Raw genomic sequence first — 17,355 nt, forward strand, 5'->3', positions numbered from 1 at the left:
CTTTACAATGCTTGCTGCCTTTCCATTGCTTTTTTGGCCCTGCATTAGAAGCCGGTGATTTATTAATGCCAGGAAAATTGAACAAAGCAGTCTTCCTGCACTGTGGTATCCAGCCTTCCACAGTGTGAATTAGAACATTATCAAATGTGTTTGACTCGGTAACACTTAATCACAAAAAGCCATAATGTGACCACAAAGCAGCTAAAACAAAGATTTAACATTTCTAAATATTAAACTTGCTAAGTAAATACTCAGCAGACTTCAACAAAGTTAGCACAAACAATTACAGTCATCAAGCTATAAATATACACTAAATACTTACCAACATAGTCCCTACTGCTTTCTTAAGAAGTTTAGAATCTTTCAAGACAAATCGGGGCTTTTTAAAAAACTCAAATAGGAAGTTGAGTTTCACTTCAGAGAGAATCACTCCTAGTGAGAACTGACGGCCACAGATCCATTCCTGACTATCTGCATTAATTATTTAATGAGTCACGTGACCTTAAAGATTAAAATTTCAATATCTACACAAGAAAAGACGCAACACCTTTATCTACTTGTGCAGGGTTTCTGTTTTGCTTATTTAGGTCCCATAATCTCTGTTGGTTTTGACAGCTTTTCAGTTTCTTGGGAGATCATTTGAACATTAATAACATGTGCTTGTCTGCTATTGTGAGATCAGGCGTTCTATAGACCTTAGCTTTAAATTAGCCATTTGATTTCGGATTTTTATTGTCTACAGCAGACTGTGTTAACATGCATAATTATAGTCCATCCCTCTTCTAACAGTTATTACACTTGATAATATGATGACAATACTGATACCAAATATATTTGCCCTTCTGATGCCTTTAAAACTGACAAAGAATTGGCTCACCACGGTTTATCAATATTCATGTGGTATAGGAGGTCTGGGAAGAATTCTTTTGCTCTGCCATTTGCACATCTCGTGGGAAAGTATAATAAAGAGTTAAAAGAGAGGTTTCCTTTCTGTACTTAGAAAATACACACTTAGTGGGCTAAATGAATGCCTTGCATAATTCATTTGACTTCAGAGATATTAACCCAGGCGTTCATTTGAACCAGTGGGCCTCATTCAGGTCTCGTTTACATTAGTGACAATAGTGAACTCAATGGAACTACATTGGTGTAAAGTAGTATATACTATGTCAGAATCAGTCCCAGTGTGTCTACAAGGAAGTGAATGTAACACCTTCTAGTGCAGTAACTGGGGTTAAAACAAAAATAAGACTCAAGCTCTTAATACTTTGTGTTCTATTAATCATATACGTATCGAATATCATATTTCTCATACAACAGCAACACATCTGAAAGGATGCATATAATTGTAGCTGTATTGGAGTACTGTTTTCAACAATCTCACAAATTCCGCAATAGGGTGGAGAATGAATACAAAAGAGAAATCCGGATATATGTGCTTCAAAAAAATCACAGAAAGAACCCCCAATCTTTTTGTTTATTACTCTTCAAGTCGATTCATGTCATGGCTGTCATGGAATGGTATCATAGAGTGTCCTAAAGTAGAGATGCTAACGCAGCGATGCTGCCAAGCTTTCCTGGCGCCAGTAGTCTGTTGGTTTCAGTGGGTCTACTGGAATGAGTAAGCGCTGTTGGCGTGACTCGTGAGTAAGGGAATGCAGGATCGGGCGCATGATCAGACTTCAGGGTTGGGATGGAGGCTCGGGCTAAGGAGAGGAAAAGAAAGATGGAGTCTCCTGACAAGCTTGTCAAGACCTCCACCTTCCTTCCTCCACCACCCATCCCCCACCCATTTACAAAACCCAAGAAGCAGTCCATAGGGCGCAGAGTATACCAAAAAATGTCAGAGCCCTGGCTAAACATTCAATGGAGAATGGTTATAGTTATTAAATACTGCGCGCTGCTTGTCACAGATGAGTTCCTCTTGTAATAAAACACCAGGTATATTAGAGATTGCAGTAGAAACTGGAAGGGAGACCTTGAAAAACTACCATTTTTCTTGGTGGGAAGGGGCGGAGGTTAACGGCTTGGCTCTAACTGTGACAATTAAAGTGACTCAGACCTGATTTTGTCTTTATTTGAAATATTGACAAACTTCCACCTTTAGCATTTTGTGCCGCTTTCCTTTGTGGCGAGAGCAGATAAATACGTGTGTGAGAGAGAGAGAGACAGCCAGCCAAAGAGAGACATTTAGGTCCAAGAGCTGGATTTAAAAGGATACTGTCTTTAAAGGTCAAGGGTTTGAAGGGTCAGTCTGCTTCTCTAAAAAAACAATTAATGGGATAGAAAATTTGTCCTTTCAGTGAACTCTTCTGGTTGCCCTAGCAAAGGCTGGACAATGCCAGAGTTTAAAGTCTGCGATTTAATTTTCTAAGTGATTGTAACACTGATTATATCACACGAGAAGCATAGTAACACTCACATATCAAACACTATGCAGCTTTAAAAAGGGGGTGGGGAACAAATGAAAATTTACCTTAAATGATGATAATCTGCCATGTGATATTTTGCAGTCCGGGGCTGATTCTCCACCAAGACAGTATACATTTTTTTAGCAGACAGCCAAGATGCTGTGTCTTTATACATGACCACATTTTTTTTCCAGGAAAATCCTTTGCGTCTTCACAGACTTTTTCCAAGAGAATGCCTTTCAGAACGGCTGTTGAATTACAAAGAAGTATTTATTGTAGGAGGTGATTAATGATACTCAGTAAAATTGCTATTTTCAGCGCGTGTTTTCATTTAGTTTTACGAAGGGAAAATGGGTTTATAGGCATAGTCTTCAGTAATAAATTATTCTCAATTAAAACGTTTGATTTGGGATTTTGATCATTTCTGCTAATTTGGTTTTAAAATAAATTGGGGGGAAATGTTCCACACAATAAACAAAACAAAGAGCTGTACGTTGCAGAGAGTCAGAGATACCAGCAGTTACCCCACTTTCAGATATATTCAGTTTCTTTTATATTGGGGCAGCTAACATGGAAAACGTTTTAGGATTTAGTAAACAGCAGCATGGTAACGGAAACATACTTTTCAGGGTGGTTAGTTGTTCAATTGAGACAACACTGTTTGCTAAACGTATTTACAACTGCCATAGCTTTGAAGCTGAATATACTCTTCCAGTGACATGTTAAATTTTTCATTGAAATGGTATGTGTTCCTGGGACAGGCAGTGATGCTCACGATATTGTTGTGCCAATGTGCTTTCTTACTGAGTGAATTGTGATATATTTAAAAAAAGGAACTAAATCTTGCTCGCCTTACTCACGTGAGAAGACTCGTCGACTCCAGTTTAGTACCTGGACATACTTTCGTGAGTATGGCGAATAAAATGTGGCCTTTAATCTTTTTCTGGCAGAAAAACAGTGGTAGAGTTTCCGCCTACAAGTTCTTCTGCTCAGTTAATACGTTTCAATGTCAATGATACTTTCGAGAAAGTGATATGAAAATCCTTATAAATTGTATACATTTTATTGTAATAATTCCACCTTTGGTATATTTCTTAACATCCTTGACAATTAGAAGGTTACTATGAGTTTGAAACACCTGAATACTGTTTTCCAGAATCATTCTGAACACATTTACCAGATTAAACCTCTGGGTTTTACCAGATTTCATTTAATTATTAAGGCTTTCTGTTTACACCAAACACTTTTCAAAATAGATGCCTTTGAAATAAAGAAACTTTTATCACCCATACAGCCCCTTAATTCTTCATAGTGAATTCACAATAAATACCAAGTGAACGAATAAATAATGACTGGCCAGATATTTTTAAAGTGTATCATGGTTAGCTGTCTTAGTTCTACTAAAGTAAATTAGTTCACTTCAGTTCATTGACTCAGTGTGAAAGCTCTATTTCTCTGTGCATAGGGTGGGAATAGCCATATACATGTAAATGAATAGACAGACTGAACCTCTGGCAAGGTTGCTACAGGCCACAAGTCATCTAGGCAATAAATAATACATATACTTGTTCAAGCAGGCACTATTTTTTGTGAAGGCAGGCAACTAAAATGAGCATCTCTTTAACTAAATTTGAAGGCAAATGATCAGCAAAGCATAATGTTTAGGAAACAGCATTACATGACCTTGTGTTTGAAGCCTTTAATTTATTTTTTTTTGTACAGAGTATTCTTTATTACCAGTATTGGCAATATATACATCACACCAAAATTCACAAATTGTACACAGACCGAAACAGTTAGACGTGCCAGATAGGAAGACAGCAACAGCCTTTAATATTTTTAAATAAATGCAATAGGAGACATGGGGAAAACGATTATATCACAACTACCGCAGTGGCTACGCTTAAAAACAATTAAATAACTCTTGTTACATTAAACATTGCCTGTCAGACTGTAATGGGACAGTTTTCATAAAATCTCCATGACATAAAATTTGGTTTCTTCTGTCTGCGTATACTGGAGAATCCACGAACATTGCACCAAACAACACAACTCAAGTCAATGTCTTACACAAGTGTTTCACGAATTATTATTTTAACTATTTTATTTTTAAAGTGTTATGTACAAAAGAGTCCTTCTTGGGTACAGAATTCATCCATTACAGCATCCAGCGCTCTGTGACACGGAAAGTACAGCGTATTTTCATAAATACGAAAGAATGATGGGAATGGAACCATTATGTCTGTACAGTGTAGACAATTTGTCCATGTTTTGGTTTCAACATGTACCCTGTACAGGGCACATTTCTTCTGATTCTGTATACAGTTGTTTTGGTCCAAATGGTCAACAACAAAAATAGGCAACTGAAAAAAACAAATATAAAAATCATTAAAGGGCTGATGAGTTGGGTGTTGACCCATCGAGTTGATGGTGGTGGCCCTGTGTCTGTGCTTTGGCTTGCTGACTAGCAGTAGATGGATTTGAGGAGCGCATCTTAGTGTTAGGCAGTTTGTGATCTTTCTTCCATTTCATCCTCCTGTTCTGAAACCAAATCTTGACCTGGCGCTCCGAGAGACAAAGTGTATGTGCTATCTCAATGCGTCGCCTCCTGGTCAGGTAACGGTTAAAATGGAACTCCTTCTCCAGCTCTAAGACTTGTTGTCTGGTGTAGGCAGTTCGAGACCTCTTGGGTTCCCCTCCAGTGTAATTGGGATTGACTGAACACACACACACACAAAAAAAAGCAATTGAACATAATCATTATATAATAACTTGACACCAGGTTCAAATCAGAGACATAACTGCAAGAAAATGTTTCACAGGCTATTGACAATAGGAAACAATTGAAGAGCAATAAAAAATGGTGATGGGCATTTGGGTGGAAGAAAAGCTTCAAAGACACATGGCCCAGAGCCATTGGCAGGGCAATTAAATTTATGGGGGCTATAATTACTGCCCTAACGGTTTGGCGTCTCGTAAATCTCTCGATAAAGGACCCCGGATACAAAAGGTTTCTCACGTTTGTATTAGGAAACGCGCACACATAAAAACCCAACCCAACCCTGCAGCACTTTCAGTGTCCTCTCCTCCTCCTCCTCCTCCTCCTCTTCCTCCTCCCCAGGCAGTCCCACTCACCAGTGCTCACATGGATCTTCTTCATCCAGGGGTAGACCACGGGCTCTTTGCCTTTGAGGCCAGGCAGGCTCTTGTCAGGCAGGAGGGGGCACCCTGGGCTGGCCCCGGCCCCGGCCCCGGCGACGGGGGCTGCTTCGCAGTGGCGCTGGTGCTGCAGGACGTGGCTTTGGAGCAGGGGCTGGGACTGGACATGGTGCCCCTTCGGTGGAGGAGGCGGTGGAGGAGAGGCACCCGGAGGTGGCTGCTCCTGGCCCGGGGTGGCGCTGGTGCTGCTGTAGCTGTAGGGCGCCTCGGAGTAGCCGGGTGGCTGCGCGGGGTAGAGCGCCTCGGGAGGAGGAGGAGGAGGAGGTGGCGGTGGTGGCTGGTATCCAGGGTCTCTGCTGGGCCGCTGGTAGTAGTCGGGGAGAGACTGGCCCGGGTGCGCTGGGTGCTGGTGCAGGTGCGGCTGGTGGTGGTGGTGGTAGGTGCTGCTGCTGCTGCTGGCGCTGCTGTGCTGCGAATACTCCTCGCAGGGCGGGAATTTGGGCTCGATGTAGTTGGAGTTTATCAAAAACGAACTCATGGTCATTAATTTGTTGAAGTGCAAAAATACTAATTTTTCTCGCGTTGTCGTTTTTCTGGGCTCCGCGAAGCCCCTCCCCCCTCAACCCCCTCCCCCGCCCTTCCTCCCTCCCTCCCCCTCCTCCTCTCGCCGCTGTCAAGTGCCGGCTGCCAAAGTTTGGGCCTCCCCCCCCCCCCAATCCGAGCGCACAACACACACATACACACACACACACACACATCACCACCTGACCGGCAGGGCCAATTGCTGCGCTGTTTGCGGACCCCGGATCAGGAAATGGAAAGATGGTGAGTGCCGGGGGAGCCCAGGGCAGCAGCAGGAGCAGCCCAAACCGTCTCTTACGGTGCTGGGGAGAGAGGTCCCAGCAATGGTAAAAAACTGCGCAGCCAGAAAGGGGAGCGAAATCCGAGGCGCATCCTAGTATCCATCGCACCAACCACCTTCCCTAAACCCGCAGTTCGACCAGATACCTCTCAAATGGGTGGCCTCGGACTCTTAAAACAGGAGAACAAGATTTTGCTCAAAGCCACGCGAGTTTGAGCTTTGCTACACTGTGATTGCTGCTTATTGTGGCCAATTATTTCCCCCTCTTCCCTGTGGAACGGAGAGAGACCTAAATTCGGCGCTACCAGTCGTAAATTCATCCTGGGCACAAATATTTTATTTCTCTAGCATTTTTTTGGAGGGGGGCGGAGAAGAAGGAGAGGGGAGGAAAGATGGGGGGCGGATCAGAAATCAACGAGAAACTAAAATGTAGCATACAGAAAAAGAAATTGACATTGCATAATACATTAAATACAATGACAATGGCATGCGTCTCACAAAGTGGGTTTTCACCCACGAAAGCTTATGTTCCAATACATCTGTTAGTCTTTACGGTGCCACAGGATTCTTTGTTGCTTTTTACAGATCCAGACTAACACGGCTACCCCTCTGATACAATGACAATAGTTTACAACTCTCCATTTCAAAATCACTTGATTTAGGATTGGGCATACATTATATATCAAGGTGGAAATGAGACTGCTAGATCCTGTGAAATAGAGGCCAACTAATTGCAAATCAGTATTTGTTTCTCTATGATCTGTCCCCAGCGCTTTTAAACGTTGTTATTGTATGATAATTTAGTTATTAGATAATCTTTTATCCCTTTGTAGATTGCGAGCTGTGATAACATATAACTAGATTCAGAAGTTGATATGAAAGGGAGGAAGGGCCAAATAGATTAATTAGCGGTGCTGTGTGCCATTAACGATATAGTTAGCGAAGAAAGAAAGAAAGAAAGAAAGAAAGAAAGAAAGAAAGAAAGAAAGAAAGAAAGAAAGAAAGAAAGAAAGAAAGAAAGAAAGAAAAAAAATGTTCAATAAAATGAAAGGACTAACTGGGAATATTTCTCTCCCAGTGAGAGCATTTCCCAAACTACAAATTTACGTTTTGGGTTTTTGTGTGTTTTGGTTTAAGTTGATTTGGTTTGGGGTTTTTATTATAGGAGAATTCACTGACATCTTTCAGAAAGTAGCCTACAATACTGAAATTAGAATGCAGAAAAAACTCTGACTTCTAAATTGCTAAAAATTAGTCTGCTAACAATATTTGCAGCTCAGGAAGGAAAAGAGGCAACCGCCTGACCTTAGATAATTGAAATTTGATAGTTAAACTAATTACACCATTATTTTAAAATAATAGATTACTTATGAATTCCATCTGCTGTTGTATGTTTGGAGTTAATACTGAACTTTTTAGAATTTATTTTATATTTTTGTTGGTTGGCTGGTTTATAGAAAATCGAATACAAATATTTGCCACCCTCTTCAGGAGCATTGTTCCTGAATGGATAGTCTCACCTTCGAAAATAGGAAAATGCATCTAACTGAATATATAAAGCAAAAATGCTAATACAATTTAGATCTTTTTCCTCATAGTAGCTATCATTGCTTAAATTCAGATTGTTGTCTTTTGCAGTTCAATAGATAACATTATATAAATATAAAATTATAATTTAATATATGTTAGGTCTAACTAGATACTGACACACGTATACTGCATTATTTTATATTATAAACATATACATATATTGCAGACCATCTGGTGTATCTTTGAACATTTCCAACATACTGTGATACTTACATAAACAATTACTCATTTTTCCTAATATCTAATGTCTAATTTGCAAAGAGAGTTAAAGCACATAATATTTACCGTGATTAGACTTCAAACTATACTTGTTCAACTCATTTCCTACTAAACGTCTATGCAACTCTTTAACTGGTGTGGAAAATATCTTTCTCTATTTACCTTGTATGTAGAAGAAAATATGGTTACACACGCCATAGGCGTCTAACATCCACAACAAATTCAACACAACAAATTGCAGTATGCACAGGAAGGACTAGATTGTTGGGGACTATTTTTCGGCGAAACCCAAATATCTATTAAAATAATAAAGCTAACGCTTACAGTGTGGCAAGAAGATGAGATTGCTAGAGACCCACAGTACGTTGTTTTCGGCGCACAGCTGTACATTCATACACAGATTCATGCATACAAATATGCGTAGGCGCGCATAATTGCATTAAATTGGGTTACCCTAAATATTATCCTCCTAATATAAGGGAGCTCCTTAGTTATGATGGCCAGAATACTCTAGTAACTACCATACTTCAAAACCTCAGTAAAATACAACGAAAGCTGGTACCTTATTTTGTATGCTGAGTTTTGTATTCGGAGAGCTTCCCAGGTTCTGATTAATAATATTTACCGTGATTAGACTTCAAAGTATACTTGTTCAACTGTACTTCTTTCTACTGTGTAGCTGCGTTTCTCAGTGAAACAGAAAATAATACAATTTTGCATGCGATTGTAAATCTACAAGGTGACCTCAGCTGCTCAGATGAAGCATGTTTTTCCTGTGGTTCTAGCAGCCTGTGAAGATGTGCTTATGCAGGATCTCCAAAGGCCTGTTCCTTGTCTTTGTGGTTTTGTTATCATAAACAAGAACCCAGCCAAGACCACCAAGTGTTATCTTACACACGGCCATTTCGACATTTTACTGCAAGATTTATGGATGTAATAAACAATCTCAGAACCATCCTCAGATATTTCCCGTTACCCAACTTGTAGCACCATCCCAGCTTTAAAAACAAACAAACAAACAAACAAACAAACAAAACAAAAAAACTTTATTTTTTATTTAAGAAATAAGACCATATTTCACACGCTTAAACAATTAACATAGGACCCAAAGTTTACCAGCTGAATCTTGCGATAGACGAGATTGGGAATTCACTGAAACGAAGTTGATAGTGCGATATCTAATCTTCATGCACCAACAGGCTCCAATCTCATGCATACCCAAACAGTCTAAAAGAGTTCTTGTGAAACATACAAGCACATCTGCTGACTTCCATGCGTGCGGATAAAATAGTTTTACAACCAAAGAATTAAAAAATAATAATTCAATTACACTTTTTAACGTGTCCATGCACCAGAGAGGGTGGACAGAGGGAGACTCGCGAGCAGCCTGGTTTGAATCTGATTTGAACCATTTTGAATATATTTAGCCCCAGCTTTCCCTCTTGAATGCAACCCTGTCCCAAGTTTCAAAGTGACCGAAAAGTGACACCGTGTGCATTTTGTTTCTTATTAATCTTACACATTGACAGTCTTTGTTAAACAACAAGGCGTGCCCTTCACCAGCCGACATTTTCATATTTGTTAGACGCGGTGACCTGAAGTTCACCTCGGCCTTGGACTTAGTTTTTCTAAAAGGTCTATAACAGTGTCTTTTAGATAGCAGGGTGCTTTGCCCAGGTCACTACTTCTAAGGGAAAATTAAGAAAAAATAGCGGGAAAATGTAAACGTTATGGAATGTATCGACTGTATCTCTCCTTTCTTCTTTGGGAATCATAAAAGCCCGCAAGACAGTTAAGCAGTTTAACATTTGTTAACTTTGAAACTAACATGCGAAACGGTTGCTTTAAATTGTCAAGATTGGGGCAATGGTTGAATTTTGGCCCCCAAGTTCATTATTTTATAAAGCGATTACTTCACTGGCACTGAATATGTTCTAACAACTGGATGTTTGGAGTGATTTGCTTGCTCTATACCGGCATGGTTAAATAAACACACACAAAATGTGATTTGTGTTAGAATTTTAAATGAATGGTCTTTTGACCAGACACTCTACACCAGAGACCAGTGTGTACTGCATTCAAAGAATGAACGTACAAAGGCAAGGAATCGTTCATCTCAAATTAATAACTGCACTGTTTCCCTTTTTAAAAATGAATCATTTAAACAATAATTGAGATAAGTCAATATTTATTGAAGTTGCAGTTGAACTCTGAAAATATTTTCATTGATATTTTTATTTTAAACTATGTTGAATACATGAATTTGCATCAAAATAATTGTTTTGGTAAGTAAGAAACTAGATTTCAGTTCCCTCATTTTGTGTAATTTAGTTATACTAACAGCTTTTCGGTCAGGGAGTATCAAAGACTTGTTATTCTTGGAAACAATCTACGTAGCACTCGTTAACAATATATATAAATGGTTATATATTTCAGGTTACTATCAAGACTTTTCTTTTCTCAACAAACAAATGATCTAACAGTATAAAGTAATCTATAATATCTCAAGTGGGGGAAACATTCTTTTTAACCCAAATATGCAATCTGACTATCTTATTACAAGTTGGCAACAGCAGTATTTGATGAACAATGTATACACGGTGTGTAATGATATTTATATATTTCCACACCGCTGTCATATACAAGCGATGTAGGCATAATCTCCAATAATATCTCTCAATGATTTGAAATCAAACAGCTCACAATTTATTTTCAACAACTCCTGCTTTCTGCAATGATCCACCAGTATCACTGACAAATAATTAATTTGTATCCAAATAACTAGGAATATCGTATAATCCATGCCTGTTTGTTCTTAATTCAGCTAAACATGGATATAAATGAGGTACTTTTTCCCAACTGAATTCCTCATTATAACCCCCCACACCCATTCCCCAGACCTTTTACATCTGAATATTTTGGATAAACTTTCCCTCTTAAACAAAACACTGCTTCAATATAATTTCGACCTGTATTTATGTGCTACACTGTATATTTGGTTTATAATTACCTTCCCAATTTCTCTGTGTAATATTGTGTGTTGCTTTTTATTGACATACTTAACTTCAGAGCTAAATCTTCAACACTGTCACAGTCTTAAAGACAAGAACAATTCTCAACAATTTGGAAAGTGCTCTTTACCCAAAAAAAATCAGCTTAAAAATACCTTGATACTTGTTTAACTATCAATTTATGTCTGAGAGTAATTCCAGAAAGCTTTGATAGCCCTGAAATTATGGAACTGTATAGCGCCGTCAGGTTTTTTTGCAGAATAATTTCTGTTAGTATCACAAATCGCCCCGTAATTCTGAATTTTAGATTTTCACCTTCGGACTAAAAATATAACCTGAAAGTATTACCTACAATATGTCCTTATTAAGTACAGTTTAGTGCTCACTACAGAAATTATAGGAAAAACAAGACGCTGCTAGGATCGATACAGATGTTAATAGATCTGCTAGTGTCTTAAGTTCCTGACATTTTGAAAAGTGAAAAGTCTTTACATTAAGCCTCTTAAGGAGGCTATTATATTAAGGAGTGTGAAACATTTTGTTACCTGACCATGGTATTGAAGAATACAGCTATGAACGCGTTTTGGTGTTCTAGAGTAACATTCATGTTTACCTGGTGCATCTGAGCCAGAGATATTCAGACTCAAATGTGGCTGATAATTCAAGATGAAATACAACATGTATTACTCTTGAAAAGAGGAATTTTCTATCCTTTCCTCGGTAATTGAGGTCATTCAACCACTAGAGTTCACCTGGAGTCCATACTGTGATACACGCTTAACTCAAAGCTATTTTATCTTTTGTGCTGATAGTCAAGATCTCGACTATAACATTGACATCAAACTCTGTCTGGGCGGATGACTAAGAGTGGTGCAAAACGTAAACTTTTGACCCTCAACTTTTTGACCTGCAGTTGTAACGCCCTAACCACAAAGATATACAAAAGCTATGCAGCGTCTTTTAGGAGCAAGAGACTTGGACTGTTTGTTTCAATGGTTCTGCTGTTTCCCCCCTGCTTTTTAAGTGTGGGGTTTTTTTTGTGTTGTTGTTATTGTTGGGGTTTTTGTTGTTGTTTGTTTGTTTTGAGAAAACTGGATTTTTTAAAAAAATGCTCACCATTGTAAAGTGCTGTTAAATCAGTTTGCAAACTCTTTCGCCAGCGTTGGAGGGACTAGATTAACTGAAAGACGCTATATGGTTACAATTGCAGGTGAAAGTCTGGTAAGTTCTGGACATGGAGTCGGAAAGAATGTACTGTATAGCACTGGGGAAAAGATGTAGCTATATGTTGCTAAGTACTTAGTCATTTCGCCTTTATTTAAAAATAAAGAAACTCTAATTGTTTGTGAAGCCTTGTCTAGGCAAACGAGTTGACTGTGAACTTGGTCTAAAGCGAGCTCTGCTGGTGATTCCTAGGGTGTGCAGATTTATCTTTTCTGCATTTACTTAACCTGGCAGTGAACTGCAAGGGCTGCCATTTGTTATCCAGAGACAGACTTCACCTCAAGCAAGGACTGTTTCACAAAATTGCAATAATTACCCAATAACCTTCATAACAAATATTATTATTGAAAAGACATTTTTTTTGGATATAGGACAGATTCCGTATGTGCACTGTAAAGGGAAACCTTTGCAAATCTTGTACATTCTGTATGTCTTATGTGGTATGGTGTACATATGCAGCTATATATACATATGACTAAGATGGTACATGAGTGTTTGTTTTCCTCAGAAATATTAGCGAGGATGCTTTCATTTATAAAGGAGAATACTTTCAAATATAAGCAGGCTACTGTAGGAGTCATATCTTTGTACTATTCATAAAAACTCAGACACTGAATTGTGTCTATCTGAAGCCTAAAAGAGAGAAAAAGATAAGGGGGAAAGAGATTTCTTATCTTGGTCAGAAGGTTTATTCATATTTAATTTATTATATCTGTACCAGCTGTGACAGGAAAATACATTCCTCCAGTACGTACGATTTGAAATCGAAAATCATGATCAGCCCATATGAATCTGTTACAGTTAATTTCCCATAGAGCAGACAGAAAACATTTGTATTCTCACCCTTCTACAGACACACCCTTACTAAATGTAAGGAAATGGGAGAATCGTAATTTCGCTATGTTTAATAATTAGTACGTGTGTAGGGCTCAGACAAATCTATCAACCTAAAATTATTTGCCTTTCACAAGACATGTTATAGTTTAGTGAAAGTCAAGACTTATAAATTACTAGGTATACGCACAAACGGGTTGCCTAAACTTTAATTGGCCTTATGCTGAGACAGGACACACTACACTAACGTATTTCTTTCAGAGAAGTTAGTAAATTGTATTTTAATACCAAGTAGACCACCACTTGCGATGATTTCAGTAAAATAAACTCAAGTGCACTGAGTCCAAAAATACCGTAGAAAAATAATATGCACAGAAAAGAACTAAATCTTGATTCCAAATGATCATTCTCTACGAAGGAACCAGCAACTTCCCCTCAGAAGACAGTTAGGATCTGTGAAAGGTTTTTGGAGTTTTGCGTTTTGAAGGTATCTGAGTTTTCCGTTCCAGTCTGGATTATAAAATCTTGACGCATTTCTGTTTTAAGAGGATTCAAGCTGTCATAACTTTGAGAGGGTGATTCAAGGCTAGAAATACTTTACAGTTGTAGTAATTTTTCAATCAACTTTATTTTGTGTCTCAAGAGTGAGTCTCGTAGTTCCTTACAGAATGTATCTGTAAATATTGGGATATTTTCACAATACCCAAAATGTCCACACTGTATCTCATATATAGCATGCTTAAGAAGCTAAAATTCAAATAATGTCATGTTGGTAGCAAATTATTTACTTCCTTCACTGACAATTCACAACCTCAGATGACATTAAGGTCCCTTAAAAAGAATTTAAGTACATTTGCCCTATGATGAATATCCAGTTCTCACAATGAAGCTAAGAAACTGAGATATTCAAACGATTATCTTTAGTTTTAATCTACGAAATAGCAGAAATAAGAGCTTTTTCTTCAGAAAACCACCAATATATGAAAGAAGTCAAAACTTATAAACTAGTCTATGTATGATTTTTGCCATTAAACACTGCCTGGGTATTATGACATATAATTAAATGTATTCCTATCAAATATAACTTTGCTGTATTCCTAATATTGAATCTGTTATATTTGTGTACCATGAAACTGCCAGCTGTTTGTTATGGGAATTATTCTAGATTGTACTTTGGCTATAAAGTGCAATAAAGAATGCACTTTTAAAGTCTACCTCTTTTCCATTTTATTATAGGAATGATAAGCAAATGTCATTATCTAGTGTTCATAGAAAGATACTAAAACACAAAAGTACCTAAAACTTTTTATCTTATGTTGGGAATGAACTCAAAATATTAAAAGTTTGTAAACCTACCATAACTTTTGGAGTAGCTCTCGGGGTTAACCATGAATATATGATAGTGTTTTATCAATGTGTACCCTTGATTATTTGAAAAAATTAAAACAAAGGTAGAATGAATTTTCTATTTCATTCTTAGACCTTGCGGAGGTATTATGTTATAAAGGTGCAAATAATAATCTTCATAATTCTCCTGAATTTTAACACCTTTCTGCCATTTTAATAATAGTTTCAGCTATCGTATATTACGAAAATTAACAATACTCAAAGAGAAAGGAATCTAACAAAATAAAGCCAGAAATCATCTAGTGACAAACAAATCCGTTCTTTTTAATCTCGAATTTATGACATGTCAGGAAAAATAACATCATTGCACTGCAGTTTTAGAGAACTCTGTTGAGTCTGGTGTACTCCAAAATGACCAAAAATTAGATAGATAGATAGATAGATAGATAGATAGATAGATAGATAGATAGATAGATAGATGTCAAAATTTGTATTTACAGTCTCTGGGCTTAATCCTTCAAACCTTTACTCAACTGAGTAGTCATCACCCCAATAGTCCTAATGGGTTCAGTGAGACTACTCACCTAAGCAATGATCTTGTGAGTAAGTATTTTCAGGATCTGGCTCTAGTTCTACAAAGAAGGAGAGAGACGGAGAGAAAGTGAAAGTTTCTTTCGCCCTTTCATTCAGCCCCTGAAAATTCAAAGACTAAAGTTAAATCCGGCCATAAAGTTTACTGCTGAGTAATCACACTCTGGTGAGAATAGTCTACTTAAATAAAAAGAATGTTGAAGTAAACACGCAGCTGGGGCCTACCTCACAATTGCTAGCCAATAATATCTGTAGCTAGATAGAGACGGGGTTATTTACAATTGTCTATAACCTGGTCTGTATTTCATAATTTACAGCATTGTGACTTGTAGTAGCTTGTATTAACGTTACAAGTTACAGTCAATGTGTTTCCTTAGAAAAAAACAGCAGAAATACAAAAAATGTATACTGTCTCTGGAAAAAGGTATAACAAAGTTGTAAGTGGCTATGAGTGACCGCACATTCCACGTATACACATATGGATACACAGTCATATAGATATAGCTATCTATATAACACAGAGCAGTAAAGAGGAATCCTAAACACGAAAATTCAATCTATGCCATTTTAATGCTTGCTTTGGTGTGCAAAATATTTTCCAATCCAAAGATTACAACCACATCGGCACACCTACAGGTTATCATGCCTCTATAAGACACTTCTCAAATAATATCAACCCATGTAATTCCCTTTAAAAAATTCGCTGCAGTATCTACTCTTTGCTAAACAAAACCTTTCCAAACTGGAAAGTCTATGAAGCAAAGGAAGTAATTATCTTCTGCAGTAGTCAAAGTAATTAAAGTTAGGCCTCAAAATCCATCTCTGCCAAAAACGCTTATTGTGGTTTACTTTGATTTGATTGTTAAAATATAGAGCTAGCTGCTGAATGTTAGAATCAGAGAGGGGAAAACTTTTCAACGAAACCTGTATCCTTAGTAGATTATTCTGCATTTCTGAATTCAATGTGACAGTCCTGGAAGGATCCAGCCAGAAAGAGTCCAGTTCTCCACTGTACAAATAAACTTTAAGGAACTTGTGCATAAAACTTACCTTGACTTGTAAGGAGCCATTTTTCATAGAACACTGAGAACTTGTGATTTGGATACTTCTGTACCTAAAACTGACAATTTGAATGACCAGGAGGCACACGTAGCCTGCAAAAGAGTCAAATGAAGTCCAGCGTCAGCGAGATTATATGTTATGTGGTATATAATGTTGGATGTCAACTCCCCAAAACCATAAAACTTACTTTAATGGCACCACGTGACTTTTTATAGCCAGTGAGCCTATCTGTCTGTGCTATGGATGATTTTACGATCTAATTCATAGACAAAACCCTATTCATTTGGCACCCAAATGTCATATAGCCGGAACTGGGGCTTATAAAGTTTACTGTTTTATAACTTTTAAGGGAAGGCATCAGTGTAACCAGTCAGTAAATGTGCAAATCTCTAGTTGCTCTTAGAAGCTCTGAAGAGTTAACCATTCAAGCTCTGATGGGGTAAGTAACATTACATTTATAGAAAACTAATTGTAGAGAAAAAAACAAATATCTTTAAAGGGTGAAAAGCGGGAAGGTGGCTATAGGGTGTTGCTTATAGACGCAAAGATCTCTGATGTGGCTCCTGCAAATATACTTAATTAAACCACACGAGTAATTATATAGCAAGGTAAACACGCTCTGGGGTTGGGAGTGTATTTTAACAAAGCACATGTTTTTCAACAATCACCAACCAGCTACCAGTTTATTCACCCACAGAGAGTGTTGATTGTGGTTCTGCAATGCAGCTTTCGACCTAACGAGAAACCATTAAGGAGGAACTTATGGTCAAACTTTCAATTAAAAGGATTGGTGTCGGATAATTGCACTTGTATCATTTGCAAAGTGTAGCATAAAGTCCTATCCAGGTAAAATGTTACAAAAATCTGCACTGTTTAAGAAAAAAATCAGCAAATCAGGAAGTACAGCTTCGAAATCAGATCACGAAAACTTACAATAGAAAGTTTATTTATTTATTTTTGTCTGTTTGTTTCCAGTCAGTTTTTTTTTTAAAAAACAAATACAAAAAAAAAAAAAGCTGATCACAGTTTGCTCAAACAGCCAGAC

The 17,355-nt window shown here is 37.8% G+C and overlaps 2 protein-coding genes across 9 annotated transcripts in view; both read right to left on the reverse strand.

The window, feature by feature from the left end:
* The window catches only part of HOXA3 (homeobox A3), a 35,859-nt gene extending 19,104 nt beyond the window's left edge, over positions 1–16,755 (reverse strand). For 3 of the 8 annotated variants that reach the window (XM_065583396.1, XM_065583395.1, XM_065583397.1), the window contains exons 1-2: positions 16,299–16,755; positions 2,477–2,659 (exon numbers count right to left, since the gene is read on the reverse strand). The gene's annotated coding sequence lies outside the window, so the exon portion shown is untranslated. Of the gene's footprint in view, positions 1–322; positions 815–2,476; positions 2,660–16,298 lie in introns of those variants that run through there. The other 5 variants (XM_065583390.1, XM_065583391.1, XM_065583394.1 and 2 more) reach the window with 3 other exon arrangements.
* HOXA4 (homeobox A4) lies at positions 4,096–6,211 on the reverse strand. Its single transcript, XM_005296982.4, has 2 exons — positions 5,547–6,211; positions 4,096–5,128 (listed from the first exon to the last, which is right to left on the reverse strand). Exons 1-2 carry the CDS (start codon positions 6,112–6,114, stop codon positions 4,800–4,802), a joined length of 897 nt encoding a protein of 298 aa, XP_005297039.1. The 5' UTR covers positions 6,115–6,211; the 3' UTR covers positions 4,096–4,799.
* Positions 16,756–17,355: the final 600 nt, after the last annotated feature.

The sequence above is a fragment of the Chrysemys picta genome, chromosome 2 (assembly GCF_011386835.1).
Source record: "Chrysemys picta bellii isolate R12L10 chromosome 2, ASM1138683v2, whole genome shotgun sequence".
Taxonomy (NCBI): Eukaryota; Metazoa; Chordata; order Testudines; family Emydidae; genus Chrysemys; species Chrysemys picta.